Source organism: Lemur catta, chromosome 3 (assembly GCF_020740605.2).
Source record: "Lemur catta isolate mLemCat1 chromosome 3, mLemCat1.pri, whole genome shotgun sequence".
In the NCBI taxonomy this organism is placed as follows: Eukaryota; Metazoa; Chordata; class Mammalia; order Primates; family Lemuridae; genus Lemur; species Lemur catta.
Genome location: NC_059130.1, coordinates 68768700 through 68793358, shown reverse-complemented (window position 1 = coordinate 68793358; position 24659 = coordinate 68768700). Strand labels below are relative to the sequence as shown.

Sequence of the window (24659 nt, the reverse complement as noted above, 5' to 3'; positions counted from 1 at the left end):
AAAATTGATCCTACATTGGCATATTTTTAATCATCCCTAAAGACTCACCACCCCTCTAGCTCATTGGCTTCCCATTAGCAAAAAGGTCAAACTCCTTGGCATTCAAGATTTGATGTAGTTTGAACATTACCTCCCTTCCTAGCCTTATTTTTCATTCTTCCTCACATTCAACACTATGTTTCAAACTCTGCAAATCATTACTCTTAAAAACACTGTTTCAAACTCTGCAATTCATTACTCTTAAAATGCATTTCTTTGCCTTTGTGTATGCCCTTAGTGATGCTTGTAATACCTTCTCCTGTCTCTGCTTATTTGAATTTTATTTATTCTTTAAAATCTAAAGCATTACCTCTAAATTTCTTTTGTTTTGGGGGGGGGGTCAGCAGCAAAAGCAGCCAGCCAGCAGCACCATACCTCTATATTTCTTGATGTTGTAGCTGTTTTTCCCACTTGCAAAGATTTCTCTCTTTTATGAACTCCCATGATCAAGGGAAGTATTAATACATCTAATCTCAGACCTCCTGGTACTGTCATTTCATGTTGTATATAAGTATAGTTTGTCCTCCAAATAAAATTGTAAGGTACAGTATTTCTCAAACCCAGGTGCAGACTCTAACCTTTTTCTACATCACTTTTTCTCATCTTGACAAATGGCATCTTCAACCACCTTCATGTTCAAGCCTAAGTCTCTGAGTCATACCCCAACTACCTATCACAGGGCTTTTCTTTGTTTCTTAGAACTTATAACAGTATATTGTTATGTTGATTTATTCATTTGCTTATTCACTGACTGTCCTCCCCTGCTAGAATTAAGCACTGTGAGACAACAGAGCTTTTCAATCTTGTTTAGCATGTTTTTAAGAGATGGGGGTCTTGCTATATTGCCTAGGCTGATCTCAGACTCAAGCTCAAGTGATCCACCTGCCTCAGCCTCCCGAGTAGCTGTAGCTGGGACTACAGGCGTGTGCCACCATGCCTGGCCAGTCTTGTTCAACATTAACATTCTACCTCCAGGGCCCACAACTCTGGCACAAAGGAGGTACTCCAGAAATGTTTATTAAATATTTTTAAATAAACAAAAAGTATTCAGCTTATAAATTCTGCTAATGGAAAGCACTGGATGGTCTGACCTTACAAATATCCAAAATGGTGATTAAGAAGACATGGCATCAGCACAGATTGAGTAAGGAGATCTGTGTCCTAAGCCCAAGTCTGCCCTAGGATGATTTCCTCCTCTGAAAATGAGGACAGTGAATGAGGCAACTTTTGCATTTTAGGTTCTTTGGCTGCTCTATGCCTCGTTCTCTCCACTGGAGATAATATCTATGAAAACATGATTTTTTAAAACTTGAATGAAAAGGGAGGATGTTAGCCATTATTGTTTCTTTTTTTTTTTCTGTTAAAGATGAAGATTAAGCAGAGTATAGCAGTTTCTGATAAAATCCTCCAACCATTGTATAATTGCCAGATCTTGAGATCTTATAATCCATTTAAATTTATTTGACAATAATCCACTCTTAGAAAGTGCTACACCATATTGAAATAATTTGATCTCTATTAAAGGCATAACATTTTTTAAAATTTATAGCAAAAGTTAGATTATAATCCTTTGCCAGATTCTAGAGTTTAGATTATTCCAAACAAGGATTTTGGTTTTAAAATGTTAAAAAAATATGAAAATGATAAAATTTAATAAACACTTATTATCTCTTATGTGGAGTAAGAAAACTCAGGATTCAAAAACTATGCTCTGACTTTTTACTTGAATGTTTTCTAATCTCTCTGAGCCTTATTATTCCTCCTTTCTCAAATGAGAATAATTAATACTACCCAGGGATTAAGTGAGATAGCAGATGTGACATATTTAACACAGTGTTGTGATACAGTACAGTTCAATGAATGGTCATTGTGGTTTGTGATTATGATTATGATTGCTGCTGCTACTGCTGTTTACATTTTGTATTGCTCTACTGGGTCCTGGAAACTCCGCTGTTAGGGGAAAAAAATCCAAAAATCAAATCATTAAGGGAATATTTTATATGTCTAAGCAGTTATATAAACCAAGTAATAAAGGAAAGAAAATTTTCTTAAAGACATGTATCAGCCATTGAAATGAGAGCAAACATAATCTGATGATAGGATAAAGTTTCTTCTCTAATGGTGTGTAAATGGCAAGGACCCACTCACTCTCCAGCTGTTGATACTGGGATATTTCTGCATCCCACAACCATTCAGGTACGGTCACCTTCTATTAGTGCAGAGAGCAAAGGCAGCAAATGAAGCTTGTAGGCAGGATGAACAAGCTATTAAGAAGATGTTTGAATTTTCATTGCCATGGGCATTGTTTCTATTTTTAAAAAGTGTTCTAACAATCTTTCTGAGTTGGCAAAGAAAAAATGGCAAAATTAATGACAACTTCTTATTGAAGCATTAGAAACATGTAACAGCTTCATGAAAACTTTTTATCCACCAGGTCACAGAATAAGTGTCAAGATATTAGTGTTTGATGCCAAATAACCATGTATTAGTTTTAAATTCAATGAATATGATTATTTATATTCCTTTGAATTTTGATTACTTAGCTATAGCTGAAGAAGAAAATGGAATCATAGGCAAAATTATAGTTCTAAGTCATTTCCCCACAATCCTGAGGTACAAATAACTCATCACACTTTCACTTCAGAAGTGGCATTTTAATGGAACAAATTAATATAAAAATAAGTCTTTTTAAAGAAGAACGTTTTCTCAAAATAGTATATTAACAATTACTCAATGAAACTACGTTAGTATGATAATTAATTTCATACACTAAAACAAGACATGTATGTAAACATATTTATAATTTAGTATAATTCATTCATGTATATTAAGCTTCCTATCATTTGACAAAACGTTTGGAATCCTCTAGAATTTGTATACATTGCTACACTAATGGAGAGCTGTTAACTTAGCAAAATATATTTATGAACATATATTTCTGAATATAGATGTAAAAGATAACCTAAAAAATACTAAACATTACCCTATAATATTTCCAAGATGATGTCCTATACAACATGAATTCAATGAAATCTTCTGTGAAAAAAAGGTTCATGCTTATTTAAGTTCAAGGAATGCTCTACATTGTGTTTTCCTCTTAGAGATTCATAATGCTCATTAGAAAATGAAAGGTTATAAGAAGTGCTGCAATAAATAAGCCTATTTTACCTTGTTTAAAGTAGCATTTCCCAAACCTATTTGAACCCACCACCTATTGCTTATGTGTGCCTCTGCGTGTGTTTTTATTGGTATATCTATTATCTATTAGAACTAGTATTCTAAAAAGCACAGTTAAGTAAAAATTCTCTGCTGCCCTATCACTTTTGTTTTGTATGGTAAATTGTTTCTTAGCGCATATAATCACTGACATGGTTACATGGTTTTTAAAACAATTTATCTTTCTGAGAAAATCTGAATTTTCTTCCAAGTGAGTTTGATTACTGGTGGTAGTTTCATTGTCTAGACCTGATGCTGGTCTTCATCTATTCTGATTAAAAGTGTAACTGTTAGGAGGTAAAAATACAATGTTCAATTAATTCACTGGAAATGTGCTATGGAACAATGATTTATAGCACATATTCAAAATACATCAGTTCAGTCCTAGACGCCATTTATCGGCCTCAGCCTTTCCAGCTTTAGAGCACTACACACATACACACACACACACACACACACACACACACACACAGATACACACACACATATGCACTTCTCATCACCATGGTTACCCACAGGTGCAGAGGATTCCACCAGACGCTGAGAGTATAGGGAGAAACACACACATCAAGGTAAATTACTCAAGAAATCTCATGTGTCTTTGGTCTTGAACTAATGACCCCAAGCATCATTTTATATCATTAATCCAGTGAGATTTGATGATAATATGCATAGTTTAATATATTTTAAATTACCATAAAAATTAAAAAGTTGCATATTATCCTCCCCATACTTGGTATAGCCAGGTATGGGCCAAGTTTATGAAAGAGTTGGACAAACAAAAATCATAGAAGAATTTAAAACTCCCAAACAGAAGGAAAATAAAGGCACAGAAAGGTAAGATAACTTGCACAGCTAGTAAAAGCAGAGCCAAGATTCAAAGCTAGGCAATTGAACTGCAGAGCTCACATGCTTAGCTACTGTGCTATACAAACACTGAAGGTTAAGATATGTAATTGTCACAGTGGCATCTCCTTGTGCATCTGTGAAAGCCCACTGACTCTTCCTATATACCATAAAGAGCCACACAAATGCGAATGCCTTGATGAAAGGGCCTGCGTCCCATCAGTTTTTTATTACCTGTCTCCTAGTGTCATAGTAAATGCACCACTACTCTTTGGTAAATGGATGATTGATGAAATACAAATATTATTTCTGCATTACACACAAGAAAACTGAAGTCTACGTAACAAGTTAACTTAAGATCACAATGCTAGTCATACCAGGACTAGAGCTCTTGAATTTTGGTCCCGGGCTCCTTCCTCCATATTAGACAGCTTCTCTGCAACAAGAAATTCTTGCAACCTGTGCCAAATCTAATATCCTCCTACATGTACTGGCAACCTCTCCCTTCCATAGCCCTGGCAAACTTCCCCAACTGCCTAAGAAAGGCGTCATTTAGCATACTTTGAGAATATGGACAAGAGAAGGGAGAAGAGAAGGACACACTTCTCCATGGCATACCTGCAAAGCCAAGGACAGTCAGCAGGGCCACATCCTGCCCTGGGAGGAGGGGACGTCTGTCCTTTAGAACCAGAGTGAGATTGGGGGCCCTGGAATCACAGTTGGTCTCAGACAGCCTGAGCATACTCTTTGCAGCTGCCACAGCGGTGGTGGACGGCTGGCAGTTTAGGTCCTTGGCATTCCTGAGTGTGTGAGCAGAAGACTTAATGTAGTTTCTTAAAAACCGAGCAAGAGGGTGGAGATCACAAGTACAGCTCCACTGGTTCTTATCTAAGCTTAGGAGGATTAACTGCTTCAGTGGAGTAAAAACGTCTGGCATGTGGGCCAGCCTATTTCGGGAAAGGTCCACTTCCTGTAGTTGAGGCAGGGGCCGGAAGGCATCTTTCCCAACGTAGGAAATAAAATTGTTAGACAAATCCAGATGCCTGAGACTGTGGAGATTCGTACCTCCAAAAGAACTGTCAGTGAGATTAGTGATCTGATTCCCATCCAGCTGGAGCCGGGTGAGGCCCCTGGTGTTTCGGAACCAGGCCCCTCGCAGGGTGCGGAGAGCATTATTGCTAAGCACCAGCACCTGCAGGCTGCGCAGCTTGCTGAAGGTGTGATCGGTGAGCGACGAACTGGATATTTGGTTGTGCTCCAGCGACAGTGTCCGCAACTTTGTAAGGCCATGCAGGGCGTCTTCCTGAACATCCTCGATACCATTCCTGCTCAGGGAGAGCAGGGCAAGATTAAACAAGAGAGACAGGTTTGTGCTCTTGATGGAGGAGAGGTATCCGTCAGTGATGATTAAAACCCTGGTGGTCACAGGGGCTGCTGTGGGGAAGAAAAGCACAGACTAGAAGCAGGATACACATGAGTGGGAGGGGAGTACAGAGGAGAGCAGACAGAATCAATACCCTCTGAGCAATCTTATCACCTGGGTAAGAGCAATAAACAAAATGAAAATGATTCTCTGACTTCTAAATTTAAGGGAAGCTGGCTATTTATAAGAATGATGGATTTTTATATTCTTTGTTACTATGACATGTTTGTTTGAGAAACATAAACCCATCTGTTCGTTTAGATGTCAAAGCTAATTCAATGTTTGGGATTATCTTCATTGATGTGATTTTGAAGGCGGCTCTTCGGGCTTCCTCCCTTGGAGGCTGTGTACTGACCTGCTCTAGCCCTGCAGCTCCAGCACAGATTCACGTAAGAGCCGAGCCTGTGTCTGAGCTTCCTAACCAGTTTTCCACTAGCAATATGTATTTATGCTGTGAAGTCAATCATCTTTTCTCCCAAACATAAAGGTGTGGGTTGGGGCGGGAGGAGTGAGAAGGAGCGTTGGTTTGTGCTTTTTAGCTCCAGGCTAAAAGTTGGCAACTTGGTAAGGATCTATATTCTCTCCAGACAACCCGAGGATCTGTCAGTGGGGCTCTCATTATAGCCTGGGCCATCTTGGCCTCCTGTCTAATATCTGTTCCCTCCAATGAAGTCCATCATGTGATGACAGGTGGTACCCAGGGCTTCCAACTGTTAAATCCCTTCACCGTAATCACCTCAGAGCTATCACTGCTCTGTCATTAGAAATCAAAGCATTTTAACTCAATAAAGATGTATTATAATCAGGAGTTATTGTAACACATCTTTATCATGCTAAAATTGTTTTGACTGCAAATGACAGTGTCATAAGGATAGAAGAGTCCATTGTCACTGGGAGGTCTACAGGTGATATTAGAACAGTCAACCATGGGGGAAGCAAATCACAATTCCCTTAGGAAATTCAGACTGCATCGCTGAAACAAAGAGATAAAAAAAATGTAAAAGACAAAGGATTCTGAGAGTGCCTTCTTTTGGAAGAATGGCTTCCATCCCCACAGCACAGGCAAGCTTAAATCATAATGATTTTTTCAGCATTTATTATTAATTATTTGAATTCTATTAATTCTGGCAAGTTTGGCATTTTATTCCTCTCATCATTGTTTTTGATATGGGATGGAGGAGTTTTGTTTTTATGGGTCCCAGTCCTTTAGGGATTTGTCAACTCTGAATGGAGAGGCTGTTATTTCTGTCAATTACTTCTTGTCTAGGACTAGACAGAAACTCCGCTCACAAGTCATCCATTTACATTTCTGTGCTTATGAAATCTAACTTCACAAATGTGGCATTCTGTAAATGAGAAGCAGGATATAGAGGTGCAACAATGTAGATGAAAAATACTTGTTTCATACAGACATCAACCATCTCTGATCAGAAAAAAAAATGTAGTAAAATCAAGAAATTCATTTTAGAAGGTGGGAGTTTAGTGTTCAAGTGTTTTCAATACTGATCAGAAACTGTACACACCAACCAGCCTTGAAGCCGTCTCTCTCCTGTCAGGGATGGCGATAACGTCTACCTCCTCATTCTCACAGAGTCATGGGATTTTAGAAATGGAAGAAATTATCTTCTTCCTCTCTATCTTAACTCAGGTTTGTTTCTGGAAATTTTCCACTGGCAGAGCTTATAGCTTGTTTATCTCTTCTTGGATATCAGGATGTAAATCACATTCTCTTCAAATTTGTTAATAAGGTGTCTTATTAAATTGTTGACTTAAGCAAGCAATATGTAATGAATACAGGCAGTGTATCTTGTTAACATTTCTACAGCTCATTTACCATCAATAAAAAAAGACCAGACTTTCAAAATGAGATGCACTTTGATAATAATCTGTTTCGCTGGTACATCGGTTAATCTTACTAATGCTGAACAATTGCAGTTCAGGTTTCTGATGCATTTATATTTCTTCCAGCCGTGGTGGTAGGGTTCAAATCTGCACAAAGCATGGACAAAAATATAATTAAAGTTGTCTTTTTTTTAAGTGTGTAGCTGCTTGAATGGTGATATTCTTTTGCCATAGGAAAATATCTCAATTACCTCTGAAGGTCTTAAAATAGTTTTGATTGAGTCCACCAGGAACAGGAAAATAGAATGTTACCAGGCTCTGTGGTCACTGTAAAAGCAGGCTTTTTAGAAGGTTACCTTTTTCAGGCCGAGCCCAGAGAGCAGTCAGTACAATGAAAGGCAAGGCAATGAATTTGCCAGGTACACTGAATACTGCTTTTTAGAGTTATTAGTTTTATTACCTACTATATAGGTGAGCTGGTGACAGAGGGTTACATCTTTGGTGCACACCACACATGACGCAGGGCAAGCTGCCACCAACCGCTGCATGATGGCAAAGAGTGCCAGCCATCCACCTGAAAGGAAAGTAGAGGGCAATGCATATGGTAATGTTGGCATTTATTACCCCTAACTGTAGTATATACAACTCATGAGGCATTTTGGTAATTTCTGCTGTTCAATGAGCACCTTTGTGTTCTCATAAAATGCCACGTAAATATGACTACAATCCTTAACTTGCATAGAATTTAAACTGAAATGTTAAAGCATTTGACTATAAATTCAGAGTTCACATCCAGGGTACACCTACTACTAGAGAATACTAAAAAAATTAAGGTACTTTGCAAAACATTTTAAAGTGTGTAGTGCTTTTGCACAAATATTATCTTATTTAGATCTCTTAATTTTGCAACCCAACTTGAAGCTGAGGAAAATGATGCTCAAAATGGTTAACAAACCATCCAAAGTCACATAGCTAGTAGGTATTTAACCAAGTCTTTTAAATTTTGATCCAGTGTTCTTTCTAGTATGCAGAAGCTAATCTTAGGCACTGAATCTTACATAATTACAATTGAATTATTATTCCTCACGGATTTAAATACCACACTTAGGCAGAGAGTATGAAGACAAGACTAAGAGCGCAAGCTCTACCCAGCTGTGAATGCTGCTGTTTTTTGCTGACTACCCCTTTCTTAGATAAATTATTTCATTTTTCTTATTTTCTAATTTTGCACGTGTAAAATAGAATTAATAAATGCCTATAATATGGAGTATTGTAAGAGTTAAATGGCATGCTCTAAGCATTTAGTAAATGTTAAATTTTACCATTATTTTAATGCTTTTTCAACTCCCCAGTGAAATATGAACATTATTTGAATTTTATGTTCAAAAAAGATCATGTATACACAAAATATTCCATAATTTAAAAAACCCAAAACATGAAGCAGATTATAGTAAAACCCTCTATCCATATAATAAGATAGTTTGAGAACAAATAAAATGAAAGAAAACATAATATTTATTAATGCTATTATTCATTCCAGAAAGATTTATTGAGCACCTTCTGCATGCAAGGCACGGCTCATGGCGCTGGGGACAGAGCAGCAGACAACAAACCCCCACCCTCATGGCGTGCACCTTCTGTGAAAGGATAGAAATGATAAACTAGTAAATATGAAGATATGTACTAGTCATATGCTGATAAGTGCTGTGGAATATATACAACAAGAAGAGGAGCAGATAGTATTAGTTAGGGGGCTCTAAATATGGTGGCCAAGGAAAAACTCTCTGATAAAGTAACATTTAAACACAAAGCTGGCGAAGGGGCAGGCACTAGTGAGTCTTTGCAGAGAAGACAGTAAGTGCAAGCCCCTGAGGGTGCGGGGGCTCTACAGAAGGAGGAAGTTGTGGCCAGATGGGAGTGCCCAAGAGGAAGTGTAGGTCAGAGAATAGCAAGCACAGGGTGTTGTGTGCCTCACAGATGAATGAAAAAACTTTGGCTTTTTACCCAAATAAGGTAGGAAGTAATTGGAGTCTTTTGTGAATGGCATTACTTGCTCTGAAGCATATATTTAATAATCACTTTGGCTACTGTGATCAAATGTATGGGAACATACATTTAAATAGGCAAAGAACAGAAGCAGCAAAAATAGTAAGAAGGCAATTATACTGATACAAGCAAGAGATGATGCAGTTTAGACAAGGACGAGAGGTAAGCAGATTCTGGATGGTGTTTTATTTAATGCTATAATGATGCAATTTAATTTAACAAATTTGAGTTCAAATAACCTATCTGGTAGAACAGGCTAGATGTACAAGAGTAAATAAATAATCACTTACCCTCAAAGCACTTTTTAGCTAGTGATATAGATATGTAAACACATAGCTATAACACAAGGAAGAATGAAGTAAATCTAAATAAAAGTGAATGATGATTTTGTGGAAGCACTTGGATGCTTTAAGAAGGATGTGGCTTGTGAGTTGGCTTGAGAGTGCATTGGATGTCTGTAGGCAGAGAATTAGAGTTAGGTCATTCCAGTTGAGAAAATGGTAAGCACAATGCCTGGTGTGGAGCAGCTGATCCAATCTCAGTTCATTTCTTTTATACCTACCCAGCTGGTTATAGAGTGCTCCTCATGCATGTGTGGTCCAGGGATCAACCAGAGATTTCATCAGAGTTTATACAAAAATTCCAGGGTTTCCTCTTCCAATATCTCCCCTCACTTACTCATGCCTATCTGTGATAAGCAGGACCCTAAGGTGGCCCCCAAGATTCCTGTACTCTGGTGTACATGCCATGCATAATCCTCTCCCCTTGAGTGTGGGCACAACCTGTTAGTTTCATCATATGGTAAAAGGAAGATTATCCTGAGTGGGCCTTACCTAATCAGGTGATCCCTTTAAAAGCAGAGAATGTTCTCCAGCTGGTCACCAAGGAAGATGTCAGAGACACGAGTCAGGAAGAAAGAGAAGAGCCATGTTGTGGACTATAGGGGCCCTGGGGCAGGCAACCATGAGCATTCTCTAGAAGCAGAGAGTAATTCCTGGACAATAGTAAGAAAACAGAGACATGAGTGATACAACCACAAGAAAATGAGTTCTTCCCACAACCAATAAGCCTGGAAAAGGCCTCTGAGCCTCAGATGAGAATCACAGTGCCAGTTGACACCTTGATTTCAGTTTGGTGAAACCCTGAGCAAAGGACTCAGCTAACCTGTACTGGGCTCCCGACCTGTGAAAACAGTGAGATAATAAATGAGCATTCTTTTAAACCACTAAGTTTGTGGTATTCTGTTACAAAACAGTAACTAACACATTCTGGGTTGTCTTGAATTCTGTTCTCTGGTTCTCCAAGCAAGCAAACCATTAGAATTTTAACTGTTTCCTAAAAGGCAAATGTGGTCTACCCTCAGGTTAAATGCTATTAAAAAAAATAAGAAATTTACCCCATCTCCTTCCTTTCCTCTAAAAGACACCCCTTCAGGATACACCTGCTTCCATTCACTCTCCAGTGCCTTCAGGTAGCTGTCTTTTACATCTTGTCCAGAGTTTATAGTTGTTATCTGTGGGAAGATTGATCTAATACAAGCTACTGGGACATTCAGATTCTGAATGGCAGGATCAATGTAGTTTGCTGGTGGATTGGGTGCAAGTATGATAAACAGAAAAGTCAAAGATCATCCTGCGGTTTTTGCCCTCTGCAAGTAGAAGGAGGCTTCTGCCATTTACTGAAATGGAAACGCTATATATGCAACCAATTGCATGTGTGAGGTCAGAGTTCAGAGGAGAGTACTGATCTAGAGATAGAAATATGGGAGTTGTTTTTTAAAGCCATGAGGTGGAATTAACTTCTCAACAAATTAACTCTAAACAGATGAGTGAAGAGACCCAAAGACTGAGTCCTGGGGCAATCCAAAATTTAAAGATAAGGAAAAACAATGGAACAAAAAGAGGAGACTAAGAAGGAGCCAGTGAGAGTGGAGAAAAACAAAGAGAAAATGAGGACCTCAAAGCTAACTAAAAAAAAGTGTTTGAGGGACAAAGGAATGATTGCTTGTATTTAATGCTATGCCAAGTGAGATGAGCACTGAGACTTAACCATTGAATTTAGCAATGAGGAGGTCTTTGTAAGCTTGACAAGAGCGGTCTCGGCAGAGTGTTGTGGATGGCAAATGGGAGCAGGGGTTAGAGACAGCAAATTTAGACAACTGTAGAGCAATTTTGCTGTAAAGATGAACAGAGAAATGGAGCAATAGCTTGAAGAAGAGTCAAGGGTTTTATTTTGTTGTTTGTGTTTAAGATGGGAGAATGTATAGTATGTCTGTAGGCTGGCAGGGATTAAACAGTAGAGAAGGAATGCCAACAATGTAAAAAAATAGAAGGGAAAATTGTTACTGGAGCACACAAGTGAAGGAGTGGGCCTCAGAATCGGGCAAAGTTCCTCCATAGAAACAAAGGTGAAGGCAGATTATGTAGGTTTAGACATAGGTGAGCAGGTCAATGTAGTAGTGGGAGCTGGAGGTTTGAGGGGAGATGAGAAGGCACAAAACAGCCATCTGGAGTGTGAGAGAGGGAGTGGGCTAGGAATAGGTAATAGGTTCTCTGGGCAGTACCGAGGGTGCACTTGAGGTTAGAGGGTCATGATGTCGAAGTGAGACCAGACAGGATGGATTTAATCAAGGTTGGAATTTTTTGAAGTGTACAAAATGCAAGATAAGGCAACAGAGTTAAGGCTGTGTGGAAGGGAGTGATAATTGGAAATGATTGCCAGTGAAATCTAAGGTAGGTAAGGGTGAAGTGAGAAAATGAAGTGAGTGACAGTGAAAAGATGAGATGAGCAGAAAGAATGGGGGAAATGGTAGATGACTGACGGATCAATAGAATAATATCTACTTCGGAGCATATTTGAAAATGCTAACAGTAAAAAGTTTTTGTTTTTGTTAAAGTGGTAAAATGGCTTGTAAGCACCAATGTGGTCAGAGATTGTTGGAGTCAGGTTTCTAGAACTGAACCAGAGAGAAAGGAGACGGAGCCCAGGGAGTGGTCTGATGAAGACTGAGGGGTTGGATAACAGGGAGGGGTGGCAGGCATTGGCAGTGACAGGCATGAGGGCACGACCTTGGAGCTGAGAGACTAAGGGAGGTGGGAGGACAAGCTCATTGGAGAAGAGGAGGCAAAGGAGCCCAGAGGACAGGCTATTGTAATGATTCCTTAGAATCATCAGTAGGGTTAGAGTGCATGACAGTGAGCCAGTCCTTAAAACCTGAGGGAGAATGACTCCGCAGTGGGTGGTATAGCCTGACAAGTTGGTGGTATTCACTGGAGAAACCACTGGAAGTAGCAGTGACAGCAGGGAAGACAGAGTCCTGGCTCACCCCACTGCCGTCACCCTAGAGGTATAAGGAGTATGCAAGAGGAAACAGCTTCCACTTGAGAGGGCTCTGGGGGAAGCAGTGTCCTCGGGGGAGGGCTAGATATTAAGGGAGAAATTGTTCTCCTAAGAATCTAAATCAGTTGGTTACTGTGCCTGAATGTTAAATTAGGCTCTTCACCTCCTGGCAGTGAAAGTTTCATAAAGGGAGAAATGAGTAGGATATATAGTCCTTAGGATCTGACAAAAGGAGACATATAATTTCTTCAAAAGAGGCTAACACTTTCTAAAATTCCAAGAATTTTTGCCATAATCATTTTTATATCCCTTGCAACTGGAACAAAACTTGAAATATAATCAGAATACAATAAATGCTTTTTTAAAAAAAACCAAACTCATCTGAAACAGAGGTTCATAGTGGACAATATCGTTAATGGCAGTTTTTGAAAATAAAAAGCTTATCTTAAACCCTAAAATATGGCATTGTCATGAGGTTTCTATCTTGATCTTAGTTTTGAATCTGAGATGATCTTTTCAAAAGTGAATCTATTATAATTGTGAAATTAGTTTTAGCAGTTCCTCTCCTACAGAAATACTGTGCAGTACATTATAAGGCACTGAGATAGTTAATAGTTTTTAGTATTCACTTTTATTCTTTCATTTTGAGGAGGAGAACCTCCCATTTAAAAACATGCAAAGCTAATTAAAGCTTTTCCACTATTTCATTATCTGAATGTAGTTGCAAATTCTGACTTAAAACTCTTATCAGAGGGAGACTCAACATCCCTCCATGAACAGCAAATGAACATTCAATTAACACTTCAATACACGTGTATTTTAAATAAAAATATACTTTATTGTTAATCTCATTCTTTACAAATGCAAATACCCAATTTTAAAATCCAAAGAGAGTTTCCTTTCTTTTATTCTTAGGGGAAAAAAAGTTCTTTTTTCTATTTACAGGGAAGACCGGAGTTTTCTGAAGTTGTTATGAAATTAGAAGAGTGCCTCTGCAACATTGAGGTAAAAATCTTTACCTTCTGAAATGTGTCCATAAAAAAGCCCTGAATATCCAAGGATGTCAGGGATGTAGGTGAGACAGTACTTATGAAAAGTTACTAGGAGAGTCCATAACTCCATTCACATTACCCTATTCATTAAATTCCCAGGGGGGAGCAGAACTGGCTGCATCTACAGGGGCAAAGGCAAATTCAGAGTGAATTTGGGCCCCTTCAACAAATAATCAGGCAGGCGAATTGACACAGTCATGCTCAGCTTCAAAAATTGAGAAGTAACAATTGAAAGTATAACATATATATTAGGAAGTATTTAAATACTTTTTTTCTATACAGAAATTTCTACATACAGAGAAATGTTAAGCAAAAATGTTAAGCCATTGTTTACTTATGTTCAATAAGAAAAGGAAAAATTATCACTAAAACACATGCATAAATTAATTGGAAGGCATGGCTTTTACACCACCCATGTGCTGAATAAAGTGATATATGTTAGTAATCAGGCTAATAGAATTTTCTTCCCTTAATATCAAGGAGCTGTTTGATTTAATTTTCTTTATAATTGCCTTGATTTTCTATATACTTGGTCAGGAGAGAGCATTTGAAAACAGACAAGGAAGCTAAAACATGAGCCCTAATTCAAAAGTAATATAGTCCCAAATGCAAATGAGTGCTACTGAAGAAGGAAGACAGACATCACACACATAGGATCACGTATACATCTACGTATCGAGGGAAGGGGTAACAATGGGGAAGGAACAGCATCAACCTGAGATTGCACAACTAAATTTCAGAGTGGAACCATGCAAGGAATGTTTTCTTTCCTTAAAAAAATAAAATTCTCAACCCAGAGTCACTAGTCTATGGGAAAAGAGTTCCAGGTCTCCAGTTGCAGCCTGCAGTAAATTGGCTCTATCTCATGACTCATTCCTGGAACTTCTAAAGAGGAGGTCTCTTGTGTAGAAGAAAGCTTCACACTTTAGACATAAAACCTTCTTTCCCTTCTCTTAGGTCCTGAAACTTACAGAAAGTGGGGAGACCTAGTAGTAAGTTTGAGGGGACTTCAGCAGTCCCTGTGGACAAAAGCACCTGCTAGAGGACTTGGGTGTTAAGAGATGCCTTCAAGGCTTGAATTTAAAGTATCCTCTCGCTTTGAACCTTTGTGTTTGGCCAAGATTGCTCCTAGCCTGAGGATATATCCCATTAGATCTGGCTGTGTATTTCAGAAATAGGGACAATGGAAGGATCTGTTAAACTAGCTTATCTTGTTACATCCTCAGGAGAGAGGATGAATGGGCTATATGCAAAGAGAGTTCACTGGCCTGGTTGCACTAAATAATGGACCAGACTCAGCCTAAAGGGACTTGATTTACAGAGTTCAGTAAAGCCCTATCCTCTCTACTCTGCAACTTTTCAGTCAATGACTTAGACCAAGGTCAAGAGGGAGCTACTCCCAGAATGTATAGATAACAAAGTTGAGAGGGACAGAAAACATTTGAAAGCAAGACTCTACAATATCTTGGAGGATGAAGTAACAGGACATGGCTAATAAGAATAAATTTAACAGGAATAAATATAATGTCCTGCACCAGAGCCGAAGAAACAATAATAAAAGTATCAAATGGTTTAGAAGCATCATGAATGTTAGTGGATAACAAGCTCATTAGGATTTAGAATATGAAGTGGCTGTTTTGCTACTGAGTAAAAGATATGGTCATTCCTGTCTGAGATGGCCAAACAAAATGGTACCCAGTTGTGTCTCTGATCCTTTTAAAGGAATAATTAAAACTAGGACACACATGTTAGGGAAGAGAGACTAGAATGGTTAATGGATTGAAAATCATGTAACGTGAGAACCAATTGGAGGAACCAGGGATGCTTATCACAGAAGAGATAAAATTAGGCTGAGTCCAACGGTTGTTTTTAAACATCTGAAGAACTATCATGTGGCAGAGGGATTGGCCTTGTTCTCTATGGGAGAACACTTGCCAGACATTAAAGCATCCTCCCCTTGTTAAATGGATATATTATTGGAAAAGTGTGTAAGTCTATTTTATGTGAAGGGAATTATTCCATATAAAGGGAATAATTTTAGCTATGATTTTAAAGGAACTCTGCCATGTATCTTATTGCCATAGCGAAGAATCTTTTGATCATTGAATTATAACCTTCTAAATATATTTTATGAATTTGATTTGAGCTTACTGTGTTTTCAGAAAGATGAGCCTGTGTGTAACAAGCCAGCTTTCAGCATAGAATTGGGTCAAAAAAGTAAATTAGGCTAGCCAGGTGTTGCCATTAGAGGCTAAAAGGAAAAGCCAGAAGCAAGCTGAAATGAATAGAAATTAAAATATGAGAAATCCTAGGATAGAAAGTCAAAATAAATCTATATTCCATTCTATGCCTTTCTGCCTATTGGATGTATTAAACGATTGAAACTGCCTCTCCTTCACTCAGCTGATGTCTCCTGCTTCGAGTAACAGCAGCGGGTCTCTCTCACCTTCCTCTTCTTCCGATTGCCTGGTGAGCCGGGGAGGGCCTAGCCGGAGCCATGTGGCAGCATTGAGGAGTCGTTTTGAATTGGAATATGCTCTAAATTCGAGGTCCTATGCTGCCTGGTCCCAAAGGTAAGTGATAATTTAATCAACAGTCTCACTGTAAAAACATATTCCAGAATCTTCTCAAGACAGTCACCTGATTTGATGTTACTATCAATAGGGGATTAACCACCCCTCTGGAAAACTTGAAAAAGGAGTTTTGAGACCATTTTTTCATATAATATTATGATCAAAAACTAGAAATTTTATTCTCTATTAGTTTAGGTCCTCAAAGTTGCAAGTCATATCCATTAATTCAAGCTTAAGTAAGAAATGTCTATTCAAAGACAATAAAAGGAATTTATTGAATGTATTCTGGGGATATTTTATGGAATTCAAGGAAAAATTTCTGTGTTGGAACCAGGAAACAGCATTGAGGATCTGAGGACCAAAAATTTTGTAGCAGCAATATTCACAACAACCAAAAGGTGGGGACAACCTAGATGTCCATTAACAGATGAATAGATAAACAGAATGTGGTATCCATACAGTAGAATATTATTTATCCATGAAAAGGAATAAAATGTTGCAACATGCTACAACATGGATAAACCTTGAAAACATGCTAAGTGAAGGAAGCCAGACAGAACAGTCACAGAGGTTTGACCCTATTTATATAAATATCCAGAATAGGTATATTAGTCAGCTCAGGCTGCCATAACAAAATACCATAGACTGGATGGCCTTAAACAACAGAAATTTATTTTCCCACAGTTCTAGAGGCTGGAAGTCCAAGATCAGGGTGCGAGCATGGTTGGGTTCTGGTGAAGGCTCTTTTCCTGGTTTACAGGAATCTGCCTTGTCTCTGTGTCTTCACTTGGCATAAAGAGAGATCTTGTGTCTCTTCATCTTCTTATAAGGGCTTCTGTTCTATTGTATCAGGGCTCTACCCTTATGACCTCATTTAACTTTAATTACCTCCTTAAAGGCCCTGTCTCCAATACAGTGACGTGGGAGGTTAAAGTTTCAACATATGAATTTGAGGAAGGACACAATCCAGTCCATAGAAATAGGTAAATCCATAAAAACAAAAAGCAGATTGATGTTGCCAGGCGCTGGAGAGGAGAGAGAAATTGGGAGTAACTGCTTAATGGGTACCAGGTTTTATTTTGGTGTGATGAAAATGTTTTAGTATTAGATAGAGGTGATAGTTATAAAACATTGTGAATGTACTAAATGCCACTGAATTGCTCATTTTAAAATGATTAATTCTATGTTGTGTGAGCTTTATCTCAATGGAAACACACACACACACATACATACACACACACAAAATTAAGCAAAGGGGTAAGTCACGAAAAGAGAAAAACAAATCAGCATTTTTCCATAGCAAGCTCTGCCATCTACATGCTGCAGTCCCCAATAAGCAGTCTCTTTGTCTCTCAGCATAATTGTAAAGTTTCAAGGAGAGATATATCAATTACCTATTACTATAATAATCCTGTGTAATAACCCATCCCAAAATACAGGGATATACAAACATATGCATTTATTTCTTGCTTATTTGTCTGTGGGCTGGTTTGGGGTAGGCTTGACTCTGAGCTACAGATTGTGTCCAGAACTGCCACACATATCTCTTACCCTCTTTGGATGAGCACGTAAAAGAACACACCACCTGGGACGTGTTTCTCATAGACAAAGGCTAGGAACTCAAGAGAACACCCAACTCACATGTGCATTTAAAGCCTTGCTCAAGTTGTGTCCTCTGATATTCCACTGGTGAGTCACATGGCTAAATCCAACATCAATCGGGAGAAATGATATACTTGATCTATAGTGGGAAGAACAACAAGTCATGTGGCAAAAGGCATAGATACCAGAAGCATAATGAATTAGGAATAAAAATGCAGTCTACCATGAGAAAGAATGTGATCAGCCCTTTTTCGATTAAATGACCATCTCCGTCTAAGCAAATGTGGTTAGAGTGGGGATGGGGTCATATTTCATTAATGTAAACATGGCTTCCAGGGGCCTCTGTTCTGGACGGGGAGCAAAGGCAGTCACCGTGAGTTGGATAGGTCTCCTATAAAGGCACACTTTCCAAGCCATGGAAAACCAGAAAAGACTAGTTTAAAAATCTCTCCTTCCACATGAGCTCCAGAATGTTTGCACATGGGCCTAGTCACACGTGTGCACTCACACACACATACATGCATATGCATACCCACTCACACATTCCGTTAGCAAAGTAAATGTTCTGAATATCTGGAAAGTGGGGAAAGATTGTCTGAAGTTAGCAAGGGTTTTACACAATATACAAATTGTGATTGCTGCTTTTTTTGCTGTAGTTATTATTAATATACTACTGGTCTGACAAGAGTTGCCGCTGTAGCTATGAAGCGATGAGAATCTGAATCATGAATCTTTTAATCTATGGAATGTCATGAAATTAAGTATCAGCAGGTTTGATTGATAACCAGGCAAACTGGACACAATCTTTATTGGATTTTAGTCTCTCATGTATAATAATTTCATAAGGGGCCCATAGGCCAAGATTAGATTAGGTTTGGTCACATCACCATCTTCTGGTTCCGTCTAGTCTTCTTACTCTCTATTTATGGTTTTTAAAATTATTTCTCCAAACAGTCAGATTTTGGTATTTCTAAAGCACAGTCACCTGAGGTTTGTTCACTTGAGACAGGTTAAGAGAATGAGCTGTGGAATCAGACAGATCTGAGGTTAAATCTTGGCTTTGCCATTTACTAGCTCAATGACCTTGGTCAAGTTATTTAAATCTCATATGTAAAATACAGATAATAATATCAGCTCTTAGGATTGTTATAAGGAGAGACACTTTTGTCATAGCAGTGACAGTAATTGATTGAAGGATGCCAGCAGACCTAAGCAAAGAATACAGTTCCAATAATGTGGTTAAGTCACAGAATTTTTAATACAAAAAGAGCTACATAGAATGGGAGGTCCAGCTGCACTCCCCGCTGGGTGAATTGGAGGTGGAGGGAACAGCTTCTCTGGCCTTAAAGAACCTAGATAGGTACTAGGTACGCCACTACTAATTTAAAAAAACTTCCTGAACTCGGTGAAAAACCCATCAGGTTTTTTGAGATGCTCTTTTTAATATTCTCATTAAGTTTTTTATAGCCTTCTGGCCCTTTATCACTGTTAATGGAACTTTGATAAGTGTTTGTCTGTCTATCAGGTATAAGTTTCTCTTGGGAGCCTAGCACATCCCTGTGTGTTTGCCATGCAAGTGAATTGAAGGTCAGTTTGTTAGTTGTACCATACCTCTGGCAAGCTCAACCTTTGGACTGCTTAAAATCAACTCCAGGAAAAAGTAAAGCATTTAGCTAAGCTGTAATAATGTGCCAAGATAGGAATTAACTCTGTTTTATTAATTACTATATCCTTAGTATCTAGCAGTATAATTGGCATAAAGTCAATAAGTAAAAAATATTTGTTTAGTATATAAAAAAATAATTAGATAAATTGGCTCAAAAATTATACTTACTATTGACTTGGAGCTTAATCAGTGAATAGGCTTTAACTATTTTCTCTGTTGTTTCCATTTAAATAACTATCACTGCTGAGCATACTGAGCACTATTTTAAACACTTTGAACAGGCATCTGGTTAACCCTTAGGAAATCGGTATTTCAATTTTTATAGTTGAAGAAACTGAGGCTCGGAAAGGGTAAGCAACTTTCCAAAGTTAATGGAAAGCAAGTAGGAGACAGAGCTGGATTTTCACCCAGGACTCTTCTGTGCTTTATGAGTTTCTCTGGCACAGGAGGTGGCATATTCCAGAAGCCTGATATATTTTGCAAATACTTGTATTTTCTGGGCTTCTTCCAATTCTGGAAGTAAATCTGGGAATGAATTCAGCTACTCCTCCCAAACCTACCTTTCCAGATTGTGTACATGAAGGCAAAGGAAGTGAGGCCAATGATCATCAGTAGGTTCTTAAAGTCAAAGAACCCAAGGATACAAGAATTGATGGACTAAGTCCAGCAGGAAAAGTTTAATAGCCTGCAAGACAGTGGTTCTCAACTTTGGCTACACATTAGAATAACCTGGGGAACTTTTACAGGTACCAACTCCCAGGACTGATTAACCCAAAATCTAAAGGGGGTGGCACCCAGACATCAGAATGTGTTAGCTTCCCAGGTGATTCCAACATACATGCAAGTACATGAAACATTAAGAGAATGGTACAATGCTAACCTACCTGCCAGTCACTCTGTAGGAAGGGGATGCAAATGATGGAATAAATGAAAGAGGAAAGTGAAAGTCAAGGTGAAATATCAGCCCTGACCAAAGGGGAACATTACGAAGGCTGATTACCTACATGGTCTCTCCCAGAAGTCTTTGCAATGTACCAGTAACCTCTGAGCTTTGAACTTCCTAACTATCTCTCATTCAAGTTACACAGTTAAAGTACAATTTTTAATATGGAATTATGATTTTGAAAAATTGGTATAAGTTTTGCCACGTAGTCCCTACTAATGTATGGACATGGGGCTCTTCAACAATGTCTTGAAAATGGTGCATTCATTTTTCAATTTTTGGTGATAATGTTCACAGCCTGTAGTTTGGAATTTTGTAATACTTGATTTGATATGGTTTTTGGTTGTTTGCATATCTGTTTCTAATAATTATTATTATTCTTCATAAAATAAATTTAGAGATAGAAAATTGTGTCAGAGATTTTCTCTACAGATAATAGGAATTCCCCATTTCCTACTGAAACCACAAAATGATAAAATCTGAGATTGAGAAAGGCTCTCTTGAAGTTCTGCCTCTTTTAAAATATTTTGTGTTTCTAGATATATTTGGAAAACTAAGCATGTGGCACTTGCTCCTCCCACAGGGTATGAAATCTCCCATCTTGTGCATGGATTACATCACGTAAATTTAGAAATGACAAAGTGATACACAACCTTTCAGATGTGAAAACCAATTAGTGTTTGTGTGGGGCTTGGCTCTGAGAATAGAATGCTATGACCTAGTTAGCTGTCCAGGAGAAGAAAACCAGGGACCCAGAATTTGGAACTGTAAAAGAGATACACTTGGAATTAATCTTTCACACTACAAAAGGGTCCATCAAAGGATTTCCTTAAATAGAAAGCTTGCCTAGTGCACTTAGAATGCAATTCAACTTATAAAAGTTGCATATAACATAAAATTTTAATTTACACATAGTTTTTCTGGAATATAGCGATTATGTAAGATGATAGCACCATGAAACTGATGTTCCCAGGAGGAATGAGGAAAGGAGAGTGGCCAGGAGATCGCGTCCATTTGCTGCTGTGGAGCGGGATGTTTACTGTTAGTTAACAGCGGCCACGTCTCCTCCTTCTCATTGCAGGTCAAATGCGCCCCTCTTCAATCTGCCACCTTTCTCACATGCTTCATTGCACTGGTAATTCCCTCGGACTCCGCAAATGTTCCCTTTCTTTCAGTTCTTTTTATTTTAATTTTTTTTTATTTCAGCATATTACGGGGGTACAAACCTTTAGGTTACATATATTGCCTTTGCCCCACCTGAGTCAGAGCTTCAAGCATGTCCATTCCCCAGACGGTGCACACCGCACCCATTAGGTGTGTATATACCCATCCCCTCCTCCCCGCTCCCATGTGCGTGACACCCAATGAATGTTACTACTATATGTGCACTTAAGTGTTGATCAGTTAATACCAATTTGATGATGAGTACATGTGGTGCTTGTTTTTCCATTCTTGGGATCCTTCATTTAGTAGAATGGGCTCCAGCTCTATCCAGGATAATACAAGAGGTGCTAGATCACCATTGTTTTTTGTGGCTGAGTAGAACTCCATGGTATACATATACCACATTTTATTAAGCCACTCATGTATTGATGGGCACTTGGCTTGTTTCCACACCCTTGCAATTGTGAATTGCACTGCTATAAACATTCAAGCACAGATGTCTTTTTTATAGAATGTCTTTTGTTCAATTCTTAACTTCTTTCTTCATCCCTAACTTCTTTCCCTCACCAACTCACCACAATCAGCAGTTTCAACACCATGTTCATGACTTTTGTAAATTCACACTTTGCTTCTCTCTCCTCCATGGGTTTTCTTGTGATGTCATAAATCCCATGGGCTCCAACTCACACCACACACACACACACACACACACACACACACACACAGAGTTGACCCCCAGTCCATATATCCAACCTTGACCTCTCTGCTTCCCAGCCTTTGCAACATCTTTAACTTCTCTCCTGTTCCAGCTGTGCCATGCACTAACCCACTGAACCTTCTACTGGAAGCATAATCTTCCTTATGTGGAACTGCAATTATATTATCTGTATTAAAACCTTCAATAATTGTTTGTTGCCTCTAAAATTAAGTGAAGTTATTTCATTCTGGAGTCTAAAGTCATCAGTGATGCCCATTTCCATCATATGGTCCAATGGTTCTGAACAGAGAATGACAATGTCACTCTCCCTCTTCTCAAATGTTTCCTAGGGTTTTTGGAACTATATGAGGCATTTTTATATTTTTGGTATTCCCAATGACTAAGAAGGTGCTACTGGTATTTAACGGGCTGGGGTTTGAATGTTGAACTTCCTACAATGTTTCAGAAAATCCCACAAAATAAATTATCCTGCATAAAATGCCAATAACATTTCTCATGGGGCACACTATAGGCAAAACAGAAGTTCCACCATTTCCCATACAAACTCCTCATTTAAGCTACTGTCAACTTATCACTGTATCCTGGTTTTTTAACCTTGACCCCTACCCATCCCCAACTTGTCAAAATATTAATTAGCCTTTAGTAATTATCTCAATTACTTCATCATGTCCTGAAGAAGCCTGTTATGGGGCTAGTCCATCCTCAGCCATGGCTCACCAAAAGCCACAGTACTTTGTGCCATTTTATGCATTTACATTATTTCATCTTATAATCATGTGTCTTAGTCCCCCCTAGCTTATAAATACTTTAAGCACAGAAATTTTTTTCTCTTTTGTTATTATTCAGGTGCCTACAATATCTAGTTTATAATTTAACTATGTTGAATATTTTTATTTATAACAAATTAGGGGAATCATTAGTTGGGCTATGAATACCATGCTTTGCATTGTTGAAATTGAAGTGAGTAAAACTCTCCCATTCAGTTATTTTAACTCCTACATTCATGTCAAGTTCAAATCTGTTCTTGTCCAAAAATAATGAACCCCTAGATGTTCAATTTTTTTTCACCCTACCCCCTCACCTTTAGGGCATTAAATGTCCACCCATAACTTTTTAATAAGCAAAGGATAGACTGTAGGTACCTAAGATGTGTGACGAGAAGAGTGACTGTCACATTCATTCCATGTATGTTTAAAAAAGGAGAGATTGCTTTGAGTTGAGAGAGTTAAGAAAGGTTTCACTGAAAAGACAGGATCAAGGAGACATAGTCCAGATATAAAGAGAACAGAATGAATAAGCAGATAATGACTCTGAACTTTCCCTACCACCCTACCTCCCTTCCTTCCTTTCTTCCTTCTTTCCTTCCTCTCTTCCTAAAAAGAGTAGGCATTCCTTTCCCAACTGATTTGCAATAGTAGTTCTTCCATATAGCAATAATCTACATTTATATAAGTCTGGTTTTGGTTTCTTTATGCTGTTCCATTGAGATATTTGTCTATTCCTGTGCCAATAGTATACAATTTTGATTATAGTAGCATTATTAAAGTTTTCATATATGGCAGGACATGTCTCATCTTGACTATTCTTAATCTTTCTTGGCTTTTTACCCTTCTGTATATAGTAGCTCCCCCTGGTCCACAGTTTCTCTTTGGAAGACTTCAATTACCTGTGGTCAACCTCAGTCCAAAAATAGGTGAGTTCAGTAGTCCCCCTTATACAAGGAGGATACATTCCAAGATCTCCGGTAGATGCCTGAAACCAAGGATAGTACCAATTCCTATATATACTGTATTTTTTCCTATACATACATACCTAGGATTAAGTTTAATTTATAAATTAGGCACAGTAAGAGAATAAAAATAACTAATAATAAAATGGAAAAATTATAACAATATGCCAGCATCACTACTCTTATTTTCTGGGGGCATTATTAAATAAAATAAGGGTTACTTAAACACATGCACTGCAATGACAGTCCAGAGGGCTGCTAAGTGACTAAGGGGTGGGTAGCATACACAGCATGAAGATGCTAGCCAAAGGGATGATTCATGTCCTGGGACAGCATGCGATTTCATCATACTACTCAGCATGGCCAGAATAGCACACAATTTAAAACTTATGAATTGCCTATTTCTGGAATTTTCCATTTAATATTTTCAGACCTTGGTTGACCCACAGTTAACTGAGACT

General features: G+C 38.3%; 2 protein-coding genes across 3 annotated transcripts in view; one reads left to right on the top strand and one right to left on the bottom strand.

Annotated features, from left to right (window-relative positions):
- Window positions 1–24659, top strand: part of LOC123635512 (serine/threonine-protein kinase TNNI3K) — a 273749-nt gene that overhangs the window by 208247 nt on the left and 40843 nt on the right. For both annotated transcript variants that reach the window (XM_045547740.1, XM_045547741.1), the window contains 2 exons: window positions 13697–13756; window positions 16207–16376. In XM_045547740.1, coding sequence (XP_045403696.1) covers window positions 13697–13756; window positions 16207–16376 — 230 coding nt within the window. The remainder of the gene's footprint in view (window positions 1–13696; window positions 13757–16206; window positions 16377–24659) is intronic.
- LRRC53 (leucine rich repeat containing 53) overlaps window positions 1–24659 on the bottom strand; it is a 43710-nt gene that overhangs the window by 7015 nt on the left and 12036 nt on the right. Inside the window, exons 2-3 of the mRNA XM_045547738.1 lie at window positions 7827–7940; window positions 4720–5535 (exon numbers count right to left, since the gene is read on the bottom strand). Of these exons, the coding sequence (XP_045403694.1) occupies window positions 4720–5535; window positions 7827–7914 (904 nt within the window). The 5' untranslated portion in view covers window positions 7915–7940. The remainder of the gene's footprint in view (window positions 1–4719; window positions 5536–7826; window positions 7941–24659) is intronic.